The sequence below is a fragment of the Engraulis encrasicolus genome, chromosome 17, assembly GCF_034702125.1.
Source record: "Engraulis encrasicolus isolate BLACKSEA-1 chromosome 17, IST_EnEncr_1.0, whole genome shotgun sequence".
NCBI classification, from domain to species: Eukaryota; Metazoa; Chordata; class Actinopteri; order Clupeiformes; family Engraulidae; genus Engraulis; species Engraulis encrasicolus.
Window position 1 is genome coordinate 1,820,145 of NC_085873.1, and position 26,852 is coordinate 1,846,996.

The 26,852-nt window shown below is 42.7% G+C and overlaps 1 protein-coding gene across 1 annotated transcript in view; it reads left to right on the forward strand.

Moving 5' to 3' along the window:
* The window catches only part of kif20bb (kinesin family member 20Bb), a 62,554-nt gene that overhangs the window by 4,439 nt on the left and 31,263 nt on the right, over nt 1-26,852 (forward strand). Inside the window, exons 9-17 of the mRNA XM_063221536.1 lie at nt 670-781; nt 1,611-1,682; nt 2,611-2,760; nt 3,491-3,653; nt 4,374-4,640; nt 6,722-6,861; nt 8,231-8,357; nt 19,173-19,413; nt 26,774-26,835. Of these exons, the coding sequence (XP_063077606.1) occupies nt 670-781; nt 1,611-1,682; nt 2,611-2,760; nt 3,491-3,653; nt 4,374-4,640; nt 6,722-6,861; nt 8,231-8,357; nt 19,173-19,413; nt 26,774-26,835 (1,334 nt within the window). The remainder of the gene's footprint in view (nt 1-669; nt 782-1,610; nt 1,683-2,610; nt 2,761-3,490; nt 3,654-4,373; nt 4,641-6,721; nt 6,862-8,230; nt 8,358-19,172; nt 19,414-26,773; nt 26,836-26,852) is intronic.

Consider the following 26,852-nt stretch of genomic DNA (forward strand, 5'->3'; position numbering starts at 1 on the left):
GAGTTTGGATAAAGGAATGGGCCCATACAACATGCACACGGTCACACATCTACGGTATACATATAGGACTTTTTCTAGGAATTTTTGGCATGAGGGAGCATCATGGCAGGTTGCAGGGGGGGGTGAAGGGGGGAATTTACTAGGGGCGCTCAAAAAAGTTATATATATTAAAAAAAAAAAAAAAAAGAGGTATGAGGGTGCCCCTATTTCCCCGTTCAGAAAAAGCCCTGACATACACAGACGTGCACAGTGTAAGTGTTTATATTGATAAAATGGTTACACTCTGTCATCACAGACTAAGTAAACGGCTCAATAATACAGCCAGCATTTTGCCCAATTCATTTCTATTTACTGTAGTTATTTTTAACACTTTCCTTTAGAGGGGGAAATGTCTTGAATTTGTTTTCAAAAATCTTTTTTTCCCCTTGGTACCCTTGGTACCTGGTTTTGTACACCATCCTTCATTTCACACATTGAAGCCACTGTTTCTATTGTCAAAGCTAAGCAATCAATAGAAATAAAATAAAACGCTCCTGCTTCACACTCTGTGATTATTACTTTTTGTTCTGTTAAAGGATTTTTGCTCATACTATGTCAATGCTGGACTTGTGGAATTTTATTAGTTTGTTTTTTGCTTTTGTTTATCGTTATGTGTTTGTATTTGGACAGATCTGAAATGGATTCAGGTGAACAGCGCCGAGGAGGCCTACAGAGTCTTGAAGATCGGCCGCAGGAACCAGAGTTTCTCCTCCACCAAGCTCAACACATTGTCCAGCCGAAGGTGCCGCTTCCTTTTGTATTTTTGTTTTATTCATTTTTATACCTTTTTTTCCCTCCATGCATTATCTACTCCTGCCTAGTGTGGCATGGCATAATTATTGTGCAGTCAGTGTCATGGTTAATGAATTATATCAGTCAGGCCCTGCTTGTTTTTCTCCCCAGAAAACAAGAAAAGAAGGCTCGCACAGCAGCTGACTGCAAATCAGGAAAACTGCATTAACAAAATCCGAAAAGAAAAAAAAAAGTTTAAAAGATGACAGAATTGGCATGCAAATGTTTCGAGTATAGCCCATCATCAGTCACCCAGGTTTCCTAACTGTGTTATCTGTTTTTTTTATTAATTATTTTTTTAATTATTATTCACGGAGCAAAATGCTCAGACAAAGGCGCAGACGCAACCTTCACCTGTTTTTCTCCCCACGCATATTAATGCCCCAGCCTGGTGTAGTATGCAGTCTAATGCCTGATCATTAACAATGCTGAAAGATCTGTGGCATGGTGCCTGCAATCAAACTTGGATAGTAGACGGTTATTTATTATTAGCTAGTAACTACTCATAACACTTTTTTTCAAAATGTTTGGCAAAGACTTATTTCTTGCTTTCTAGCTTCTTGAGATGATCTAATGCTGTTGTGTAATGGTGGTCTTCATTTTTAAGTAACAGCTAGGCGAAGTACAAAGTGAGCGTCGATATTTGTGTGTGCTTGTGCGGCCATGCATGCCATCGGTGGCTGGAAAAAGAGTGTGTGTGCGTGCGTGCGTGTGTTTGTGTGTGTGCATCGTTTGATTCTGTGCACTAATGTGTGAATCTTTGGGTCCCTGGGGGGCAGCCATAGCATATTCTCCATCCGCATCCTGAGGGTAGAAGACGTGGGGGTTCCTAGAGTCCTGACCATCAGCGAGTAAGTCACACTCTCTCTCTCTCTCTCTCTCTCTCTCTCTCTCTCTCTCTCTCTCTCTCTCTCTCTCTCTCTCTCTCTCTCTCTCAAACTGAAGCAACTTCAGGAGATAAAGTTGGCCCCAATAGATTGTATCTTCTAACCACCCCAATAGATTGTATCCACTAACCGTATACTGACTTCTGTTCTTTTTGTTCTTATTTTATTTCTTGGAACTCGCTCCAAGAAATAAAATAAGAACAAAACTTCAGCAATCAGTGTAATGTGTTTTTGATATTTTTTTTTCTACTGTCTAGGCAATGCGATATAAAGTCTCTGTCGGTAGTCTGTTTTGTTTTGTTTTATTGATCAAGTCTTTGTTGGTCGTTGTTATCTTTCTCCTTGTGTAAAAGTCTATACCTGTGTGTGTGGTCAAAGTGTATATTTGTGTGTGTTGGAAGTGTATATCTGCGTGTGTCTTTGTTTTGGGGTTTTTCAAAGTATTTTACATTTCTGTGGGTTATTGTGTCTGTGTGTGAATGCATTGCTGTTGTCTGTTCTGTCCTATTTTCGTTGTCTGCCTGTTATCTCCCTGCCTGTGCTACATGTCCTCATGTGACCTGGCAGGGTCTGTGGTGCTTTTTGTTTTGTGTGTGTGTGCGCGCGTGTGTTACTGTGCGTGCCTGCGTGTGTTTGTTTCTTCCTAAGGATTCTATATTTCTGTGTATTATTGTGACGTTCTGTGTATGTGTGTTTTGCGGTCGTCTGATCTGTCCTGGTTTTGTTTTTCGTCTCGCTGTACTGCGTGCGTGCGTGCGTGTGCGCGTGCGTGTGCGTGCGTGTGCGCGCGTGTGTATTCTATATTTCTGTGGGGTTCTGTGTTTATGTGTGTGTTACGGTGGTCTGAACTGATCATTCCTGGTTTTGTTTTCGTCTACCTGCACTCTCCTAGGCTGTCTCTGTGTGACCTGGCGGGGTCTGAGCGGTGCGCCAAGACCCAGAACAGGGGCGAGCGGCTGAAGGAGGCCGGCAACATCAACACCTCGCTGCTGACCCTGGGCAAATGCATCACCGCCCTGCGCCTCAACCAGACACAACCCAAGTGAGTCACCACCCACAAGTCAAGTCACCCCTCACAAGTCAAGTCAATCAATCAATTCCTTGATTGATTGATTCCATGAAATACAAAAATAGCCCTTTTAACATAAACATATCTGCTGACCAAATGCTTCACTGCCCTGCGCCCCAACCAGACACAACCCAACTGAGTTAACCCCCACAAGTCAAGTCAATCAATCAATTAATTATTTGAATAGCCCTACCATGAAATACACAATAATAGCCATTTTAATCGAACACATTTCTGCTGACCAAATGCATCACTGTCCTGCGCCTCAAGCAGCACAGCTGAAGTGAGTCACCCCTATCAATTCAAAACAATCGACTTATTGTGTAGAGTACCAACAGATAAAACAAATCTCCATCTAATAAAATCTAAATTGGTCACACACACAAAAAAGCAGTAGTATGCTTGCATCTTTTTCGGTCTTGCCATCTAGTTTTACTGTATTACTTCCTATTATGTATTGGGATTTCAAATTCCGACTCCCATGTGTAGTGGCATTTCAATTCCCAACTCCAATACATGGGTTTCCCCGTTTGTAAACATTCCTGTCTGCTTGTGAGGCTAGGGGTCCCTCTTAAACCTGTGATTGTTGGAAACTGTTGTCACTCAAAAAATGCGCTCATGAGGTTGGCTGCGTAGCATCTTGCCCCATTCTTTTCCTATGTAAAGTGGGAACGCGGCTTCTATAACTACCACCCCCCTCCAGGTTCCAGGCCCACATCCCGTTCCGTGAGAGCAAGCTGACCCACTACCTGCAGGGCTTCTTCTGCGGCCGGGGCAAGGCCTGCATGATCGTCAACATTAATCAGTGCGCCTCCATGTACGACGAGACCCTGAACGTGCTCAAGTTCTCCGCCGTCGCACAGAAGGTGTGTGTGTGTGTGTGTGTGTGTGTGTGTGTGTGTGAGATGTTCACATGCCTTCAGACTTCCTTTGTCTTAAAGGGACAGTTTGGTCAATTTCAACATGCAGTTGTAATGCTCACACTACCCTGGACTTGTCAGTGCCTGAGATTTTTTTTCTTCTTCTTCAGCCGTTTCCGAGATCCTGGTCATTGTAATGGGGGCAGCTCTTTGTTTACATTTCAAAAAAACATTTTTATTTATTCCCAAAAACATCCAAAAGGTTATAAAACATCAGCAGACAACTAGCAAACAGCAGTACCTTTTGGGAAAATATTTGGAGTTGGCCTATGTTTCATTTTTTTAAAATGTAAACAAACGCTGCCCCCATTAGAATTGCTCATATCTCGGAAAGGGCTGAGCCGAAAAATGTGGCATCACCAGTTACTGACAAGTCAAGGGTAGCGTGAGCAATACAACTGCATGTTGAAATTGACCAAACTGTCCCTTTAACTAAAAGCACAAGCAACATAGTAGTGTTAAAGTTGTGAACTGTATGAACAATGCACGTACCGTGCAATTATCAGGCATGCGTGCAAAAAGACACTCGAAACACAAACGATGTGTTTTGCTAAAAATGCTTAATCATGACCAGATCATATGCAGTGTAATATGCATTGCACACTATATTCAGCACTTGCATGAAAACCGGTCATTCAGTAACATTGCGTTCCATTTTCCACGTAGGTGGTGGTCCTCAGCACACGGCCCCCAGCGCCCGAGCCCAAGAAGTCCGGCCGGGAGGTGTCGTTCATCATCAACGAGGCCGACCGCCACCACCTGTGGGGCAGGAGGAGAAGCACGCTCATCGCCTGGGAGACCACCCTGGAGGACGTGCAGGAGGACGAGGCCAGCGAGGAGGAGGAAGAAGACGAAGAGGAGGAGGAGGAGAGCGCTGATGAGACCATGGCAGAGGGCACTGTCTTGGAGGCTGGCGAGGAAGAGGAGGATGATGTGAGTATAAGCAGTGCACTAAATGGGATGATGGTGGTGGTGGTGACTGAGGCTAGGCTGATCCAACAACCAGGTTCATTTTCTTTCGTAGAAGCCATTTTGATCTCCTGGCAGTAGGATTCAGTCCACGTCAGCTCTGCTGTTCTTGTCGTAATGGATAAACCACTACCTTGTGGTATTGGTGCTGGTCGTTATGGTTATGATGGAAACTAGGCAGTTGATTTAATTGCTAGGCGTATTTGGCATAGTGTTTGTGGTAAGCAGAGCCCTGTACACCAAATAGTCTGTCGTGTGATTTTGATTGTCAGGATGAGTGATGCGAGTTTTCATTGCCTGCTCAATGGCAATGACACTGTGTAAGATTTTTTGTTGTTTATTTCAAGAACTCAAGCTACCCATTCTCTAATGTTACCTTTTTTCATGAATACCACCACACCATCAAATTCTAAGTATTCATAATGACTGGCAAAATTGTACTCTTCATACATGAAAAGGGGGATCTTCTCCATGGTCCGCCGTTTTGAATTTCAAGAAATAGACGTTTTTAGCTGACTGTACTTGGGCCATACTAGAAAATATTTGTTTGTTACTTAGTAAGCTTTCATGTAAAGATAAAATTTGGCAATTGGCAGCCCAGTTTCAATGAGCAGCATAGTTGCTGTTGCTTTTTTGACCATTTCCTGCACAGTGTACCTTTTAATACAAATACCGGTACTGCCCTAAATAGTTTGAATGATGAGGATTTCTGGTGGGATGAGGATGAGGGTATTTTGAATAAGGTATCTGAGGCCCATTAATATACGGTAAACACAACCCCTAAATACTGTGCCCTAGTTTGGCACAGAGATTTGACAGATGGAATAGCGCTTGCCTCAAACTCCATTGTAATCTAAATTGGAGTCATTATCTTTTCAACCTCCTTTATCACTCTGTCTGTCTGTCTGTCTGTCTGTCTGTCTGTCCGTCCGTCCGTCTCCCTCTCCTGTGTGAACTCTCATTAGTTCATTCGCTCTGTCTCTAACACTGTGGCTCTCGTTCTCTTTCAGTCTCTGATGCTTTCTCTCTCGGTCTCGTGCACACACACTCTGCAACTTTGTCTCACATTTTTGCTCTCTCTCTCTCTCTCTCTCTCTCTCTCTCTCTCTCTCTCTCTCTCTCTCTCTGGCTTTTTATCGTACCCCATCATTCACCTCATCTGTTCTTTATCTCACCGCCTTCCATCTATCCACTTTATTTTGATGTCTTTTGCCTGTCTGCCTGCTTAGGCTGGTGGTCTTGATCTAGTCTAGACGGATATTCATTTTTCTCAGTCCTGCCTTCTATAATCTAAATTGCAGCACTTATCAGCAATTAACAGTTGGACTCCTTAATTCTTCTGACAGGGTGTAGTGGCCCTGTGTTTTTGATTTGTCGGAAACCTTTTGATGGTGGTAACCACTGTTTCATGGAACCAGTAGAATAGGTCCCCGAGACTAAACGCATCTTGGCTGTGATTTATTTAGAAGTCTCGTCGTGCAGAGGTGCAGGAGTTGAGGAGGAAGTTACCTCTGCAGTAGGCTGAGAAGTTGGCTCTGGAGTGCCACTTTTTTTTTTTTTTTTTTAAAGCTTCCTTGTCTTCTCCTCTCCCCTCCCCTTCTCATCCTAGGAGTGGTAATCAAGGTCATGGGCAATGATTAAATGTTTATAACAAACATTAAAAAAGCCACCTCTCCTCTCCCCTCTCCTCACCAGTATAGACTAGATTGGAAGCTAGCTGGAGTTCATGAAGACATTTTTTTCTCAATTATTTTATGATATGCATTTATTATTTTCTTAGTCTCAGCCTGCAGAGGTGCCAGGAATTAAGAGGGAATTTGGCCCAGCAGCAGGCTGAAAACCTGGCTATGAAATACGGCATCCAAGACATGAGACTCAATATTTAATTAATTAAATAATTTATTATTTGTTATGTATTTATTAGTCCCGGCGTGCAGAGGTGTGGAAGGCTGGGGGCTGAGGAGGAAGTTGGCCCAGCAGCCGCCTGAGAACTTATCTTTTCTTCTTTTTTTAACATCATCTTCTACTATCTTTTTCTGTAACAGTCTCGGCATGAGGAGGTGAAGGAGCTGCGGAGGAAGTTGGCGCAGCAGCAGGCTGAGAAGTTGGCTCTGGAGTGCCGCATCCGGGAGGAGGTCACCTCGGAGTTCATGGAGCTCTTCTCCAAGATGGAGAGTGACTACAAGTGAGCACACGTTACACACTAAGAGTTCTCTCCATTTTATCTGAACTCCTGTCCTCCCTTGTGCTTGTGGTCTTGCGATGATGTCGAAAGACATCATTTCCAACAGAAGTTTAATTCAAGATCTCACACAAGCACTCAAAGGTTCAAAGGTTATTTTCTCATTTGCAATTGGGGTGTTGAATGGGGGAAAAGTCCACCAAAAGTTGTTGTGGCTAGTAGGGCTGTAACGATATTGTATCGAACCAAGAAATCGCGATACACAGAGTCACGATACTGAATCGTGATTCAAGGTGTCAGTATCGTGATACGTCCTTTCAAAATTTTGTTACCCATCAGTCAAGAAAAAAACCACATGATATGAAGTTATAGTGCTTCCGAGCTTCAAATGATCCTCATTGTTATATTTAAACCTTTTAAAATTATTAGTAGCATCGTGTAACCTATTCTACCTATAAACTATCATAGCTTTTATTCATAATTTTATTTTAAAATGTTGGCAAATGTGAAATCGTGGGGAGTATAGAACTGTAGGTCATAAATCGTGATACGAACTGAATCGTGAGTTTAATGTATTGTTACAGCCCTAGTGGCTAGGCCTACAGCAGGGAAACTTTGTCGTTTTCTTCACGGAGGGCATCAGCGAAGCGCAAGGCCACAAGCACAGGTCAATGACGGGAATTAGAATAATGGACTGTACCCAAAGTTATTTCATACTGAAGAAGGGCTTTGCCTGAAACTTTTCTGGGGATGAATGAACAAAGGAAAATCTGAAGAGTGCTGTCCTTCTCTTTCATTCATCTGTGTTTTATGTGGGACTCGACACCTAGTTGGGAAAAAAAAAGAAAAAATATGAGGCGATGGTGTAAGCGCATCTCCACTTTCCTTATCTATCAATTCTGTCCACCTTATTACGCTCTTCACATTTCAGCGTTATTGTACGCAAAAGGCAGCAGTTCTTTTTTTTTTTTAAAGGCACTTTATTCGATATTCATTTATTTTAGAGCAAATATTTTTGACATAGTGACTAATCGTGGCTAGATCTATTAGTCGACTATTAAAATAATCGTTAGTTGCAGCCCTAGTATATATTAGATATACTGTATATATATTTATTTATATATTCCATTAGTGGTTTTTACTGTCAAATGAAATTACCTGTATTGCTTAACTGGCAGTAAATGCAAACAAACAGACGTTCTTGTAAACTCATGGGACTTCCGGTCCCACAATCCCACAATCCTTCTGAATGATTTGGCACTAGCAAATCTAGACTTCTCAATTGAACTATACTCTTCCGAAAAGTAGTGTTTTTGTGTGACTTTTAGCATGTAGCATGCATTTTGACCTCTCTGGTCTCTCCGTACCGTAGCGAGCGACTCCAGAAAGAGAAGGAGATCATCGAGGAGCGAGCAGAGCACCGCCTGGAGATCCTCAAGGAGCTGGTCAAGAAGAATGCCAGCGAGTTCGCAGAGGTTGCCAAGGAGGAGTCCTCCAAGGTAACAGCTAACCTTTTTACCCCTGTGACCTTATATTGTCATCAATCAATTAATCATTCAAATCAATCCATCAATCAATCAAAACAGCAATTAAGAGGCGGCCAAGGAGGAGGCTTCAAAGATAACAATTTGCTCTTCACCTTCATAACCTTGTACTGTCTTCAGTTAATCAATCAGAAGCATATCTACTGTGTATATGTAGCACATCATACTCAACCATCATTGAATGTGCTTGAGAAAGAGCGAGAAAATAACGTTGACATTAGGCTATTATCTAGAACGTTCTTGTTGGCATTGGACAGTTGTCAGGGAAGGTTTTCAGTTATATATACGTACACCAAGATCTGTTATTAAGCAAAAATGCATGCTGGATGATTTGTTTCTTTCCGTTTTTCCCCCCCTCAATTCTTTTTGACAGCTTGTCCCTTGCTATTCTAGTTTTTCTCCTGTTCTTCTTCCTCTCCTTTCATCTCCTGTGTTGCATTGTATTGTATTCTGCTCAATTCCCTTCTTTTTCCCAGGACATGCGTTTTTGGACCTCATACTGACAGTGATCTGTACTGTGGCGTAATAATGATTAAATGTGCATGTTTTTTTTTTTTAGAGCTGCCTTCTCTTCTCTTATCCCCTCGTCTCCTTATAGTAGGAGTGGTCATCAAGTTCACGGGCAATGATGAAATGTTAATAATAATCATAATAAAAAAGCCACCTCTCTTCTCCTCTCCCCTCCCCTCACCAGTAGGAGTGTACGGAGTTCATAGATTGCAAGCTAGCTAGAGTTCATGAACAGCACTTTGGCAATGATGCGCAGTGTTGCACAATGATTTTTTTATTATTTACCACCACAGCGGGAGGATCGTTTGGAGGTCATGAACAGCATGTTGGTGGCAATGTTGTCATGTGATGATAAAATGACAAAATGTGTATGTTTTTTGTTTGTTTTTCATTTTAAATCCTCATTTAATCTCGTCTGCCCACACTAGGAGACAGAGTTGCGTAATATTGTACCGGTACTTCATGGACGGCATGCTAGTGTCTGTTGTACAATGTACATTTGATGATAATGTGGAATGGTGTTCTCTTCATTTCACAAAATGAAAAAAAAAACCTGTGTCACTCTAGCAGTCATGCAGTAGTTTGCTATAAAGTCCTCTTTCCATTTCAATGAAAAGCCCTTAACCGCCATGATGATTAGTTCAAGTGGCCTTTTCTCATACACCTCTGAATCATCTACTAGCCCTTTACCCACCTCTGCCTGCATTTAGGCCCACTGTGTCCACTCCACACACCGTATTTTCTGGTAATTCAATGGTAAATGGACTGCATTTACAGTTGAGGACGATATTATTAGCCCCCCTCCTGAAATTAGACATATCTCTTCATTGATCATTGAGAATGATCATTATTAATAAATGTATGTTATTCTGGAAACAAATGAAGAGCTCTTTAATACACCATGGAGATGGTATCCAATAAGTTAAATTTGGACTTTTCCATTTTCACAATGAGTTTAAACAAAAAAGTGTAAAAATGGCAAGGACAAAATTATTAGCCCCCTTATCATTAATAGTCAATACAGTGCCATTTATGAACAAAAATTGACACCAGGCACTTTGATTAGTTGTTAACTATGTTGGCACATGTCCTACCAGGGATTTTGGCCCATTTTTTTTTCATTGCAAATAGTTAAGCTGGTCCAAATTGCATGGATGTTGAGGATGGACATTCATTTTCAGCACTCTTCAAATACTATCTAAAGGATTGAGGTCTGAACCACTCCATGACCATGGTTTTAGTATCCTTGAAGAACATTTGAACTATTTTGGATGCAAGTTTTGGGTTATTATCTTATTGAAAGATCCAGTGAAGATCTTAACTCCCTCTATGAGCATATTTTTGCAAGGTCACTTTCCACATTCTATCATAATTTTCAGTTTTTATAGTGCCGTACACCCAAACAAGGTTTCCTGTGGCCGAGGCTGCCACAGAATGATGCATCCACCACCATGTTTAATTGTGGAAACCATCTTATAACGATTCAAGGCCTATCCCCTTCTTCACCTGACAGAGGCAGAATTCATGCATCAAAGCAGGTGCAATTGAATATCATCAGATGAAAGCAGAGACGTTCAAAACTCATTTTTGACTTTCAAATGTTCACAGGCAAAGCTCAATAACACTCTGATATGCACTGCCTTTAGTAAAGGGGTTCTTCTGTGATGATGGCCCCAAAGCCCAATATGATGACAAGCCCTAACAACTGTCTTTCTTGGGGGAAAAAAAACCTCCAGGTGAGGCCAGGTCAATAACAATCATCTAGGCAGGTGTCCAATGCTTCTTTGGTCTAATGAGGCTAAGCAGTTTCCACAGTTACACATAGTGGAAGGGCATCAAGTTTAGTCTGTTATTCAGCCTCAGACACAGGGAGTCTGGGTCTGAATCTGGATTGCTGGGTCTTCCAACAACATTGTAACCCAAAGCATACATATAGATTAGTTCAGAGGTTCTTCAAGGACACTAAAACCATGATATTGGAATCACCCGCTCATAGTCCAGTCCTCAATCCCACTGAGAGTGTGTGGTTAATGTCTATGCTCAGCATCCATGCGATTTGGACCAGCTAGAACACTTTGCAGTGAAGAAATGGGCCAAAATCCCTAGTGGGGCACGAGCCAACCTAGGTAGCAACTTTTCAGAGCCTGTTGTCAGTTTTGGTTCAAAAATGGCGCCATATTTTTTGTGTGATTAACTTTTTATTAGGTTTTTTAAAAACAAAAAAATAAACAAACAAACACACAAACAAACAAACAAACCGTCATCCTCATAACATGAAGTCAGGGAATAGTGGACAAAGAGGGGGGGGGGGGGGGGGGGGGGGTGGGGTGGGGGCTTGTCATCCAATGGTACTGTAACCATAGAGAATTGTCCAAGGAGGGGTGCAGGCCTAACTCAAGAGCCTCTAAGGAGTTCAGACAGTTCACAAACAAAATGTCCCCAAGCAGCCACAGTTTCTGGCTTTGCCCGATGTGCTCGAGCTGTGGAGAGTTCCAAATTGGCCATGTATCTGACATTTATCATCCAGTTGCTGACTAAATTCAAGTTTTTATCATGCCAGTAACTCAAAATAGTTTTTTTAGCTGCTGTAAATGCACAAAAAATGATCCTCCTGTAAATTATTTTAAAATGCAAGACTGTGTCATCATTTAACAAACATAAACATGGATCTGGGTCTATTGTAAACATGAGTATCTTACTCATAACCTTACACACATGAGCCCATAACGCTGAAACTTTGTCACATTCCCAGAACATGTGCATTACTGTACCCACAACAGTGTTCAAACATAAAGTACACTCAGGGCTAGAAAGCAAGCCCATTCTGTATAATCTATAAGGAGTGGCATAACATCTATGGATTAGTTTAAGATTGATAAGCTGGTGGCTCCAGTTCCTGGAGGTGTTGTTAATATTTGTCCATATCCTTTTCCAGTTCGGCTCAGAGTCTTTAAGTTCCCTGTCCCAGATGCTTGTGATGGGTAGTAGGTTACATTGAGAACGCGTGAGTTCTTTGTATACTCTTGAGACCCATCCTCGGGCCCATTGAAAGATGCCAAACCACTCTGACAGTGGATGAGTCTGTATTTGCGCATCACACTTCAAGCCACATGCCATCAAAGAAGATCTTAATCTTAAGTAAAGAAAAAATGAAGAAGCTGGAATGTCAAATTTTTGCCTCAGTTCCTGAAAAGAATGAAGACCATTGTCACCATATATATTTTCAAAAGTATGGATACCTTTCATTGACCACAGGGGAAATGTGAATGGTTTATTAGCTGTTAAGATAAGAGGGTTATTCCAGAGGGGGGACAGTTTATGAAACAAGGGCATGTTGCCAAGACATTTCTGCACTTTATACCACACCAAAAGGGAGTATGACATTATACTACCTAGCTTAGTACGGCTCTTATGTTTGTGGTTAATATACAAAAGGTCCTGCAACCTATGGGGTGCCGCTATAGCTTCCTCTATGACCCTCCAAGGTACTGCAGAGTTCACAGTTGTCCAGGTACGCAACGCTTGTAATTGAAAGGCCCAGTGATAAAATTTGAAGTTTGGAAGGGATAGGCCTCCATCCAACTTGGGACGCTGTAAGGTGGTTGATTTGATTCTTGCCCTTTTGCCATTCCACAAAAATCTGGAGGTCATAGCTTGGACTTGATCAATAAGTTTTGCAGGAGGGGGGGCAGGTAACATAAAAGACAAAAAGTTGAAACGGGGTAGTATATTCATCTTGATAATGGAGTTCCTTCCCTGTAAAGATACAGGCAGGACACTCCATCGTTGTATGTCACTTTTGACCTTCTGGAACACTTTTGCATAGTTCTCATTTACAGTTTTAGACACAGATGTGTATATATCCACACCAAGATAGCGCATGGTAGAATTAGAAGGGATACCAGGAGGAAGTGGGATTGCTTTTGCCTCAGAGTTAAGAGGGAGTAGTAAAACCGATTTTGACCAGTTTATCTTATAACCTGCTATATCTTTGAATTCTTCAAATAACGAAAGCACATGGGGGATTGAACTTCTTATATTAGACAGAAAAAGTAAAATATCATCGGCATAGAGAGAAATTACATGTTTGGAACCGTGTATAGTGATGGGGTGAATATGGTCATGTTCTCTAACTGCCTGTGCCAAAGGCTCCACAGACAGTGCGAATAAGAGTGGAGAGAGAGGACAGCCCTGTCTTGTCCCTCTCTGTAATGTGAAGGCTGTGGACTGATGATTACCTGTTATGACAGAAGCCAGGGGAGTCTCATAAAGGGTCTGAACCATAGAAATAAACTTGGGGCCAAATCCAAATTGTTTCAGAACTTCCCACAAAAAAGGCCAGGAAATTCTGTCAAAAGCTTTGACAGCGTCCAATGAGAGCGCTGCACAATCAACTGGAAGGGTTTGTGTAATATCGACAATGTGAAGAAGTCTACGTATATTGTCTGCAGCCAGCCTTCTTTTCATAAAACCAGTTTGGTCAAAGTGTATTAATTTATCCATTACAGTGTCAATCCTGTTGGCTAATACTTTTGCATACATTTTTAAATCTCCACAAATCAGAGAGATAGGGCGATAACTTGAACAGTCAAGTGGATCTTTACCACTTTTCAAGAGAAGGGTAATTAAAGCCGTTTTTTGATCTCTATGAAATGAGTTGTTCTTTATTGCAAAATTAATAGAGTCTAAAGCAAGCTGTCCCACATTATCCCAAAGCGCAACATATAGTTCGGGAGGTATCCCATCATAGCCAGGAGATTTATCTTTATTAAGTGATTCAGCTGCCTTCTTAAGTTCCTCTAATGTAACAGGTGCATCAAGAAAATCAGAGTCAGACGGGTCAAGCCTGGGTAATGACAACCTATTGAGAAAGTCTGTGCATTTCTGCTGATTAAAATTAGCATCTGAAGCATAAAGGTCTTCATAAAAGGAACGAAAAATATTATTCACCCCCACAGGATTAGTAATTATCTTGCCCCCTTTGTCTTTGATGGCATTTATTGACGCTCTCGCTTCATTTTGTTTTAGCCTCCAGGCAAGAAGTCGGCTAGGCCTATCCCCATGAACATAATATTTCAATTTAGTTTTATGTAAAATGAATTCCGATCTTTGAAGAGAGAGCGCATTATATTCTGTTTTAAGAATGGAGATAAAGTTTGCCCTTTCTTCTGAAAATTGTTCACTCTGTTGTTTCTCAAGTGTCCCCACCTTTATTTCAAGTTCAGAGAATCTTTTATTTCTTGTTTTCTTCAGGAAAGATGAAAAAGATATGCAAAAACCTCGTATAGCACATTTGCATGCTTCCCATAAAAGTTGTGGGTTGGTACAGTCTCTATTAAGATCAATAAAATCAACAAGGTGATTTTTTAATTTTACCAAAAATTCTGTATTGGTCAACAAACAAGTGTTAAATCGCCATCTTTTAAATTTTGAGGAGGGGGAAGGAGGCAGAAAGTTGCAAAGAATGGGGGAGTGGTCAGATAAGAGGATAGGCAGCATTTTAGTATACCTCATGTTATTAATTAGAGTAGGTGAGACAAAGATGTAATCAATCCTGGAATAAGTACGATGACGTGCTGAGTAAAAGGAGAACTCTTTGGCCGAATTATTATTAATTCGCCATATGTCTACTAAATTTAAATCTTTTAGAAAAGCATTCAATGCATTTGAGGAGGCTAAGCCATATGTGTTCCCTGAAGAGCGGTCCAAGGCAGGATTTAAAACGGAATTCATATCACCGCACACAATTTGGTCAGTGTCAGGAAATTTTAACAGGCTACTTTGAACTGAGTTAAGAAATGTTGGATCAAAATCATTAGGTGCATATATGGAAGAAAGAAGTAAACGTGTGTTATTAAACCTGCCAACCACCAAAACAAATCTACCATCCATATCTTCTACATGGTCTAAATCTATTTGTAAACCTCTGTCTGCAAGAATCAAAACGCCCTTTGATTTAGTATTTGCACATGAGTGTGCTACCACTTTAAAACGCCTATTCTGGAAACGGTGAACGTCCCCTCGTCGTAGGTGCGTCTCCTGGAGAAAAGCAATCGATACATGGTGACGTTGGAGGAATTCTAAAACCCTTGTGCGTTTAATCGGTGAGTTGAGGCCTTTGACATTCCAGCTTATTATATTGATGTCACCCATAAAATATGTAACAGTGAAGTAAAGATATCTCTGGCGATGCATACATTGAGCCCCTCATTTTCAGTGACTTAAAACATGTGCACACTGTATCCCCCAAGTTAAAGACTTCTAAAAGAAAACAAAACAAGATGACGGTAGAACTAAAAACTATATACAGAGAAGCAGGTCGCCGGGGCGCAGGAGTAGTCCCGCTCCCCAAGACCTGAGAGAAAGCAAGTTTGCTATGAGCCGTGACTAGTTAACCGCAATGCAAACGCATCCCCAAACCCAAATGATGTAGCCATACAAGCACTTCAGTCAGAAAAACCTACGAAATAGGTCGGAAACCATAGTTCAAGTATGATCAATGTTACCGTCCTTGTGGGGGGAAAAGGGGGTAGAGAGAGTGGTGTCAATCACGGGGCTGGCTGGGATGTATCCATGTCGGGACCGTTGTAGTCCGCGTCAGCGCTCTGGCCATTGGATTTGCGCTCCACCTCTTCTCCCTCGACTGCTAGGAAAGAGGCAGACGTCCGATGAGTCGTGGCTGGTGCTTTGATGCTGAAGAAAAACTTCTCCGCTTCGACAGGTGATTTGAAGACGTGTGTTTTGCGTTGGAATTGGACTTTGAGTTGTGCTGGGTACGTGAGAAATGCGTTCAGGCCGGACTTGATCATTTTCCTTTTTATATCGGTAAACGCCTTTCGCTTCTTGCCCGTTGCTGCGCTGTAATCCGGGAAAAAGGACAGGGTTTGCTCATCATGGGAAATAGGGAAGACCTCCCGTGCCCCATCCAAGATCGCCTGGCGGTCAGTATAGTCCAGCAATTTAAAGATGAAAGTGCGTGGACGGTCGTCGGACCTCTCGTTCGCATACATTCTGTGTGCTCGCTCAATTTTTATCTCACGTCCCTTTAGAGATGGGATCCATAGTGGCAGATTTGCTTTCAGGAACCCAATTGGATCTGAACCTTCAGCGGACTCGGCTAAACCCACCAGTCTTAAATTGTTCCTCCGGCTCCTATCCTCCATTTCAGTGATTTTATCATTGAGGGCAGCGATTAGCTCACTGTGTTCTTGCACATCTCGGTTGTTAGCGCGCACAGTAGCCTGAAGCGAGTCAACTTTATTTTGGCTTTTGTTCACCACTTTGCCCAGGTGCTCAACATCAGCCACCACGTTCTGCACAGCATCATTCGTCTGCTTAACCTGAACTTTTAAATCAGATAGAGCTGGTATTACCGCACTGTCCATTGCTGCTTTGACTGCAGATAAAATAGCAGCATCGAAGTGTTGTTGTTGTTCTGCTAATGCTACACGTACAGCCTTCAGGATAGCAGCATCCAGTTCTGGCGTGACACTCACGGTTTCCTTCGGTTTCTTTTTTTCTGGTGACGATTTTTCCAGCCCCCTTTTACCCAACATGCTGGTAGTCGACATTAGGTAGGCAAACGGTGTAAAATAAACGGCAGTTTTCAGAAATATATTAAATTAGGAGGGTTACGAGGCAGAGCTCGGAAATCTACGTCTGCATAGCTGGGCACGGTCACGTGACTCCCATAAATGGCGCCATATTGACTATTAATGATCAGGGGGCTAATAATTTTGTCCTAGTCATTTTTGCCCTTTTTTGTTTAAACTCATCGTAACAATAGAAAAATCCAAATTCAACTCATTGAACATTATCTCCATCAGTGTATTTGTTTCCAGAATAACAGAAACGGTGAATAATGGTAATTCTTACTGAGAAATCAAGAGAAATGTCTAATTTCAGAAGGGGGGCTAATAATATCGTCCTCAACTGTATATAGCGCCTTTCCACTCCTTCGACCACTCAAAGCGCTTTACTTTACATGTATGTGTAACCCACTTCCCAACTATTCACTATTATGACAAAATATTGTCTTTACCCGCTGGGCTTGCGTTGCGCATCAATACAACCTAGGCTCGCTACTAAAGAAAGGATCGTGTACCACCACAGAGCAAAAGCAAAACACACAGGTGGAGTTTGTAAGTTAGAAGTATTGTATTAAGAATAATCAAGATGATAAGTAGGAGAGTATTAATATTTCTTAGATTGGTGAGTGAATAACTTAGTGTGTAGGCTATCTGTCCAATAAGATGGACATAAACAAACAACAATCAGATAAATAAAAGAGAATCTGCACATTCTAATAAAATAAACAATTAAAAATAAATATATATATTGCAGACGGTTAAATCTGCAACTACATTCACCAGATATAGTCTATTATGATCAGACGACTAGGCCAAATCACCCGGGTGAGTAGATAGAAATATATAAATAGTACAGGTAATAGAAGCTATAGCATGAATCGTTGAATACATAGTATTACAAAAAAAGAAGAAAAAAACAAAACAAAATAAAAGAGGCTCATTCATTCAGTTATCAACAGTTCTTATCTGAAGGCCTGCCTCACATTCACCCATTCACACTCGCATTCACACACTGGTAGCGGTGGCCACCCTCACATGTATTTGATTTTTTTTTTTTTTATTTAATAATATTTTGCATGGACACAGCGTGCTAGTGTCTGTGTTCATTGTACATTTGATGTGCGATAATAATGACAAAAAAATTGTAATTATTAATCCCCTTAAGACACGCTACCCCCTTTCAAATGAGCTTTTATCAGAAAGTTGTAATGTATTGCTAAAGGCCCTTTGAACTATAGTGGTGTAGTACTATGGTAGTTACGTTTTTTTCAGTGACTATTACAACGTCCCAGTGGCGGGACGGTGCCTGGTAAGGGGCCCAAAAAAAACTCTGCTTCCACTCCCCTCTTCTCTTCATCCCTGTGGGGAGCGTTTGGGGTTCATGGACATGCTGCCGATAATGTGTGGTGTTGCATAATGACGAGGTATAATGATTACGATAAAGCCTCCTTTCCTCTTCGCGCCCTAAGAGTAGAGAATAATATTCTACTCTTATCTATTCCCTTTAGCAATTTTGGCAATGCATAATGTATATATGTGTTGTGTGTAATGCTTTTCAAAATGCCTGGCCTTCCTCTCCTCTCCTTGTGCCAGGAGGAGCGTATGGAGTTAATTGACAGCATGTCTGCTGCCATCCGTGACCATGACAATGACAAAATATGTATATTTGGTTAACAAAACGTCTCCTCCTCTCACCTCTCTCCTCTCCCATAGGAGGAGTGTACAGAGCTCATGGGCTGCATGCTGGAAAGAGTCCCTGGTGTTGCATAATTATTAAATGTGTATAATCCTAAGTAGGGCTGGGTATCGCAGCCATGTTCCTGTATCGATTCGATTTCGATTCTTAGGGCTTTGAATCGATTAATCACGATTCAATTCGATTCGATTCGATTAATTCCGAATCGATTCAATCCGTTCCCTTCTTGGTGCCAGGATTTCCCCCAAAAGATGCTGTTGCCTATTCTTATGTAAAAATGTCAAAGGGCTGTGGCTTGACGGTGTTAACAGATTGCTAATTTGTAATAAGTAGGCCTAGGCCTAATTGACTAATACCTACTGGGTATTTTCCATAGACCTAAATTAAACAAAAAGAACAAAAAGAAAAAGAACCAAAAAAAATGATTTTGTGCCCTGTGAATCGATTATGTGAATTTCGATTCGGTCGATTATCGATTAACTCGATTATTTTACCCAGCCCTAATCCTAAAAGGCCTCTCTCCCATCCTCTCCTCTCCACAACTCAACTCAACCTCCAGGAGGAGTGTATGGAGTTCATGGGCAGCATGCTGGCAGTTATGAGTGGTGTACAAGTTATAATAATGATATTGTCTCTCATCTCATCTCCTCTCCTCATACCAGGAGGACCATATGGAGTTTAAGGACAGCATACTGGTGGCAATGTGTAGCTTACATGTACCGATAATGTTGAAGGGTTTTATAACAGTCTACCCTGTCCTGTTCATGGACAGCATGCTGGCTGATAATAATGACAATGACAATAATGACATGCTGGCTGACAATGACAAGTCTACTATCTCCTCTCCTGTCCTATCCTCTCTTAATATGTATTGGTCTTTGTGTATTTTTTGTATTTGTGTATTTATGCTAGCTGACAGACACCTTAATTTCCGAAGGGATTAATAAAAAAAAGCATCTCTTCTGCTCTTCACAGGAGGAGCGTATGGAGTTCATGGACAACATGCTGGCCGCCATGCGTAGCGACCTGGCCAAGATCAAGCAGGACGCCGAGCAGGCCCAGACCATGCTGGTGGTCGCCGACGGCGCCGGGACGCCCAGGGCAACGGTGTCCGCGGCGACGGAAACGGAGGCGGTGACGGAGCTTCGTAAGCAGCTGGATGAGATGGCTGAGGAGCTGCTCACACGGCAACAGCTGCTGGGCATCAAGAGCACCGGTAGGAGCAGAGCTAACACTGCAATTAGCAGACGCTAACACTGCAATTAGCAGACGCTTTTATGGGTCAATGTTATCCTGATAAACCAGCCTAAATGCGAGACTGGATGTGTAATTTAGTCTGGCCCCCGATGAACGATACATCCAAATATTGTTGATAAGAACAACCAGCTGTTTTTCAAACCGTGCCTGTGCCTATAGGCCGGCGCTCTGACCAATCAGCGATCTTTCTCGTTGATGTGCTTTCCCAATGTTGCGAGCTTGGTCGTCACTCATTCAAATCCCCGCCCGCTTTGATTCAAAACAAATTTTTAAAAAAATCTGCATTGTGATTGGTTCGCCAGATTCAGGTTAATGTGCCGAGGCCAGACCCACTCGCAGCCGAAAAATGTCGGCGTCCAGCGGGGGGGCGCTGGTTTACTAGGCTAGGTTTTAGTAGTAACACACCTCAGAGTGGTACAACCACAGATAATGCCACTATTACTTAAATGGATTTAATGATTGTGTTTGTTTTGTGTGGATTATCTAAGAAGCATATTCATTGCAGTACATGAATTACCGATTGCTAATTAACTCATGGGCATTAGCTGTGGTTATACCACCTTACGTCCGAGCCTTGTGCTGGTGAGCATATTAAATACACCCACAGAGAAGGGTACCTCCACTGTAGAAGGGTTGAGGGTGCAGTGTGCTCTCCCAAAGGCACAATTCTTGCAGGCTTGTGTGGTACAGTACCACGTAGGACACAAAATGGCACAATAACGGGATGCTGACAAACCTAATAAAACAGAAATGACTTGGAGTGGCAGTGGGGTTGGCGAGATCCCTAGTCCCCATTGTTAATGGGTGAAAATCCATAATCTGGCCACATCATGTCTGTAATTTAGGTCAGGTTTCCTTGTTTGCCTCCTCCAGAGAGGAATTGTAAAGAATATCACTTGTTGCAACCTGTAGGTCGTCCAAAGACGAATGCTACGTACTCTTGCGCCCAGTGGCGTAACACAAACACTTGGGGCCCCCCTGCAAGATACTAGAGTGGGCCCCCCCAACCACGCAACCCCCACCCCCCGGAACGCCACAGACAACCACCCACCCCCCGCACACCACGGCCTCCTCCACTACCTGTTTGAAGTAGAGGTCCATTTTTTTCCAGGGCAGTGTGTCCCGGTGCCCACTAGGCTACATATTACCCATATTCTTTTATTATCATAATATAGGCCTAATGTATCCCTAATAATATATATTATATTATAGGTCTATACATAGGGCCTATATAAAGGTCTATGTATAAATATTATAGTATATAAATAGGCCTATTTATAGGCTATGTAGGCTATACACACACACACACACACATACACACACACACACACACACACACACACACACACACACACACACACACACACACACATACACACACACACACACACACAGGCCTATTCATACAAATATAAAAACCAACACTGCAGTCATAAATACATAGGCTAAATATCAATCAATAAGTAGGCTAGGCTATTAGTGAAGTTACGCTCTCACTCATTAAATCCATTCACTGTGTAGCAAACTTGAGTTCACACATTTGAATGCCTCTCAAACAGCTCTCAGTTTGCGTGACAGCTGTAAGTTTGCGATTTGTAATGAATATAGGCCTACTGACCGTAATTTCAAGACGCTTTTAACTGATCTGCAAACGTGATGTGAGAGAACAGACTCTCCACACCGGCCGCGTTGCAAGCACGGAAAACTTTCCAGTATCAAGGAAAAAGGTGAAAGGAGTGTAGGGTTTGGGACTCTTGGGAAAGTATAAGAGATAAATTCAGGAGGTTAAAGTTATTTTGAGTAACCTTTGAATCGCACGTTTATGAAGAAACGTGAGGATATTTTGAGGCAGAAGACGTCGCCGTATCAGTTGTGCAGCAACGCACCGGTTGGTAGTTTCTCTTTTTCTGAATACTGCAAAATGTGTTGCTGACCTGTTCTTGAGTCTCCACCCCATTAAAAAAACAGCGTGTGGTCTCGTTGGGGCTCCGATGTTGTGACAGAGCTGCGTTTGAGGGAAAAGACGCACGCTGTTCTCTGTAGGCCTATCTTAAATTGATAACTTGTGCAATCCTACGGCGCTCGCGGACAAGTAGCGAAACTGAGCGCTTTTTGCGGAGGTTGTGTGCGCGGACCGTTTATTTCACGGATTTTACAATTAAAAGTTAAATCACAGAGAACATGTCAGAGAGCGTTGATTCACACGCAGCGTCCATCCGCTCAGTGTTGACGACACATATAGGGCCCTGTCTCACGTTAAATGTCTCGCGAGGGCGAGAAGTTAAAGGAACGCTCCACTATTTTGGGAAATTAGCCCAGTTGCTATGTTCCCCCAACATTAAACATAGCGAGCATAAGCTCTCCATGCGTGTGCCCCATAAAGACACCTCTCTCTCTCTGTCTTGCTTGTCTGTAGTTTAAGGGCTTTCTCTTACCTTCTTTTTATTAAAAGCATTTTTGAGGGAATGTTGCCTTTATTATGACAGGCCGACTGAAGAGGAGGCGGGGAAATTGTTGTGAGGGTAAAGATGGGGTAGGCGGTCGGGTCGGGTAGGTTAGGGTAGAAGCGGGGGACAACCTTGAACCGCAATCGAAAACTGGTCCCCGGTGTGTCAACACATTGCCTTAGCCGTTTGAGCCACAGCCGAGGCCTTAAGTTTTTTTTTTTTTTTTTTAACACTTGTTGACCAGTTTCGAATAATGCAGTGGCTTCTGCAGCAGAGGGCTCTCTGTAGTCTAATATGGTCAGTGGTTGCCAGTAGGGGTGGTACGGTTCACAAAATTTACGGTTCGGTTCATATCACGGTGTCAAGGTCACGGTTTTCGGTTCTCTACGGTTCTTTTTTTTAGTTCATGATAAATGGTGCACTGGGAATATTAAACAATATTTATATAACTGCAGTTACAAAGTGATGATTTTTTTTGGGCAGTACATGAATTGCGGTTTGCCACGGATTGCACGGTTCGGTTCGGTATGTGTGTGAATTGTACGGTTTCGGTTTTCGGTGCAGTTTGTGCCATCCCTAGTTGCCAGAGATGGACCTCTCAGGTTTTGAAAGTAGTGGGCAGCCATGGCCTAGTGGTTAGAGAGTTGGTCTAATCTAGGGGTTGCAGGTTCGAGTCCCCCCTGACCTCTCCCTACATCTCCTATCATGGCTGAAGTGCCCTTGGACAAACCCCACATTGCTCCAGGGCCTGTAACAAATACCCTGAAAAATAATAACTGTAAGTTGATTTGAATAAAATTAAAGTGTCAGCTAAGTGCAATGTAATGTAATGTAATGAAAGTAGTGCTCAGTGCTCAAAGTTCTGCTAAAGGGTTTTTTTTTCTTTTCCAGTTGTTGCCTGGGTCTGTGAGAGCAGGCAGAATGATTATGTGCGACATGAATACAGTGAATGTGTAAAACATTTACTGTACCTCTCCTTCATGAATCTTGCAATGACATCCGCCTAAATGACTCACAGTTAGCACAATGCCTGGATTAGATGACCAATGATTTGCTCAAGGGGCACCTCAGTCATTTAGGGGACGGCATAGACCTGTTATTGGAGTCCAGCCTGTGATCCTTTATTAGCGCATTCAGGCCGACTGAGAACCGTGCCGGTGCCCGTTCCCGCACCTAATCGCAAACCGGCCGTTGTGTTCACGGCACAGATTTTAGCATTCGCGAGCCGGAAAGTTGGTTCCCAATGCGAAACGCAATATACTAGGTTTTTCTCCACAAACCCTGACGGGAGCATGGCCGTCAGCAGGTTCATCCGGGTAACACAGTCACGTGCGGGAAAAGTTCAGAGCCCGTTATGAACACGGGCTGTTCGCAGATAAGCACTTTAGTGCCGAACGTAACTGGTGCAGGCACCGGCACCGGCTCCGTTCTGGTGGGCCTGAAAGCCCTATATGAGGCCCTTGAGGCCCCCCATTTACGGCCCTTGAGGCCATCTTATCTGCCCCCGACATAATTTTAATGTTGTGCAGTTTCACTATTAAATAGTGATATTAAATATGACCTGTTTTGTAAGGACATGTTAGAAATAACATTTGCAGTACAATTAGGTTATATTTTCAGGGGACCGAGTGAAGTTGGGGTCTGTTGTAAAGGTTTAAGCCTTCAATATAGGCCTAAAGTGCAGAGGGAAATCCTGGTTTGTTTTCATAGCACGGCCCTTGGAGGACTTCATACAATTTGAAGTGGCCCCTTGAATGAAAAAGGTTTCCCTTCCCTGCTCTATTACCAATACCATTTCCCATCCCAATAGTAGCCCCAGTTGGCGCCAACGTAAGCCTGCTAGCTGAAGGCTATTGGACCAAATGAGGCCCGTCTGGCAAGTGATGTTTGAGTAATGTGCAGTAATACTGAAATAATAAGAACAAAAACATAACACATCTGCTGATGAAGTTGAAAACCGCACTGCTCTGCCCAGCTCAGCACTGCATCAGCATGGTAGAGCCATTACACTCGGACGAGACTAAGCACTGTTTCACCTACAGGGACACTTTGCATTTTGCGCTGTTTGTTCTTTTCCCAGATGCTGAAAGAAATGTCATGACCTTCATTTCAGATTCCATAGATTTATCTCGCTGACTTGATGAAACGAATATTTTTTCTCTTTTATTGGCAACATTTTTTTTTAAATTACACTCTAGTAGCTGCTGTTCAGCATCTGGAAAACATTATGCTGTGATTACACTAAGAGGTACCAATTCATCATGATTAAATTAATTAATTCAAGTTACCAAAACATCGTTTTCTTCTCTTGATGAATTGCCGACCCCTTCCCTTCCTTTCACCTTGCTCGGCTCACAAGCGTGTTTGCTGCCATTTACGTTCTTCAGTTCTAATAAGCAATCCTAGTGGGGCACTGCCTCACACACACAGACTACTCTAGGCCTATGGGAACCTTAGCCCAGTGTTTCTCAAACTTTTTCAGACGGAGGACCACTTTGTCCCCCCCTCACAAAATGATCAGGGACCATCTGTCAACTGAATTGGTAGTTAGATGGGTGCTAATTTGACTCTGCTAATTTTGATGCAGATCACTTACTTTTTATTCACATTATAAGCCTTATTGTGTTGAAAACATGAAAATGTTACAAATATAGCCTACTACTAGCTAAGGCTGTAACGATACACCCAACCCACGATTCGGTTTGTATCACGATATATGACCCACGGTTCGATATACCCCACGATTTTATTTTATTAAGGAAATAATGCTGCCTAATATCCACATCGGCCTAAACGTTCGCCCGACTTCAGACACTCCCTTATGAGCATATAGAGCTCTAGCGATTTAAAATTTGGTCAGGCGGAGCATCTCGCTCTCTCGCTCTCTCTCTCCGCTCAACGTCTATCTCCACTCAACATACATCGGCGCATGCATGAATCAAAAACATCTTCACACGTTTGATAAAGCCTTCTTGGTCAGTTGTTCATTTCTGTGCTTTACCTTCCGACGTTTGCCAAAGTTTTTTGTCTCGCGGAGGTTGCTGTGGGCGGCAATGCACGTGCTGGTTGGACGGAACATTTTACAGGAGAGAGGGGAGAATGGAAGTGTTAGGCTACTCGCTCATGTCCGCCCCATTTCTAATTGTCTTTGAGCGCATATGCAAGCATTACGCGCATATGCAAGCATTTGCCTGTATCCTGCTGTTTTCGAGACTGAGGGGTAACAACTTTAAAAGGGCGCATCGCGATTCTGCGAGGAAGGTTCGCGATAGGGGTTCGTGGGTCTGCGTACCGCGATCCCTCGGTTCGATGCAATATCGTTACAGCCTTACTACTAGCTTATCTTGGAAAAGAAGAAATCCCCTCGTGGACCATCTGAGCTCTGTTGCGGACCACCAGTGATCCCCGGACCACACTTTGAGAATCACTGCCTTAGCCTACCGGTATATGTACCTGCGCTGCCTGCTGTTTGTGCACATTACACAAAAGGGTATGCAGGATATACTGACTGTAGGGGTGCACGATACCGATACTGGTATTGGTATCGGCACCCGATACTGCTCATTATACTCGTACTCGTACTCGTCAAGCACTTGCCGATACCAGGAACGATACTGCTATTACACAAAACAATGCAAAATCTTGTCACGTTCTGTGGACTTGAAAGCAGCATGGAAAAAGTGCCACCTCATACGTTTACTAACATTTAAATCTACATGGAAATGGACAATAAAAATATCACAGGTGGAAAAAAACAAGGCCATGCATTTATTTTCATTGTATTTTGGTGGTAAAAGGTATCGGTATCGGTACCCAGTATCGGCAAGTACACACATTAATGTACTCGTACTTGTATCGGTTTTCAAAAAAGTGGTATCGGTGCATCCCTAACTGACTGTGTTTATAATTTTTTTTCTCAACAATTTTTTATATGTATTGTATTTTCTTTAGTACTTGGATGGGTTTAGGAATGCACCAACTCCATCGAGTAGTGAAAGTGGGTGCACAGAATTAATAGCTAAAATCTACCAGAATATGGGTGGCCTTGTCATGGCCATGTTTGGGAACCCCATATTACTGGATGGTGCTGTCTCCAACCACATCTCTCCTTTCCTCTCTGTCGGGCTTGTCGTTGACATCTTTATACATGCAGGCCATTTAAATGCAGTCCATTTATACCTGGATGTGGACAAGACAAAGCTATCAGATCGGTGCTGACTAAGGGAGTGTCTGGCTTTGGAGAAATTGTCTCCTTGCAGCAGTTAATTCCGGACTGGGCTGAAGGAAATGCCAGTTTAGAATGGCTATAACTCCAGCAACTCTGTCTCAGCATGACTGTTGGTGGAAAGAAATGCTTACCATGGCGAGGCCAGACAGCTTGGCAAACGCATTGCCCTCCGAAGAGAGCCATTTTCCCCTCACTGTAGTAGTTGTGGAAGATGTGTGAGGGAGGACGAGTGAGAGAGATTCAAGATTCAAGATTCTTTTTAATGGTCCCGAAGGAAATTTGTCTTGGACTTTTTTGTTTTTGAGACTTTTGAAGATGAACCAAATTTTCTCATGCCTCTCTTCAACTGCCGGTTTTCTGGTAGGCCTACAGCTCGACACAGCGCGACTCGGCCGCCACTTTTTGCTTTTCGATTGGGCACGAGACGGCTTAATCGTAAAGCAAAACGTGGCGGCCGAGTCACGCTGTGTCGAGCTGTAGGCCTACCAGAAAACCGGCAGTGGAAAAGAGGCATTGAAGTGTGTACTGTATGTGTGTGTGTGTGTGTACGCACAGTACTTGTACATAGGTACGTACACAGCATCTTGCGTGTGGTCCATGCGTGCGCGCACAGAGAACAATGTGTTTGATGTCCTTTATTGCAGAGCTGGAGCGCGTGCAGGCCAAGGCAGAGAGGAGCACCGAGCATCTACTGGAGATCCAGGAGGTACATTTAACACACAC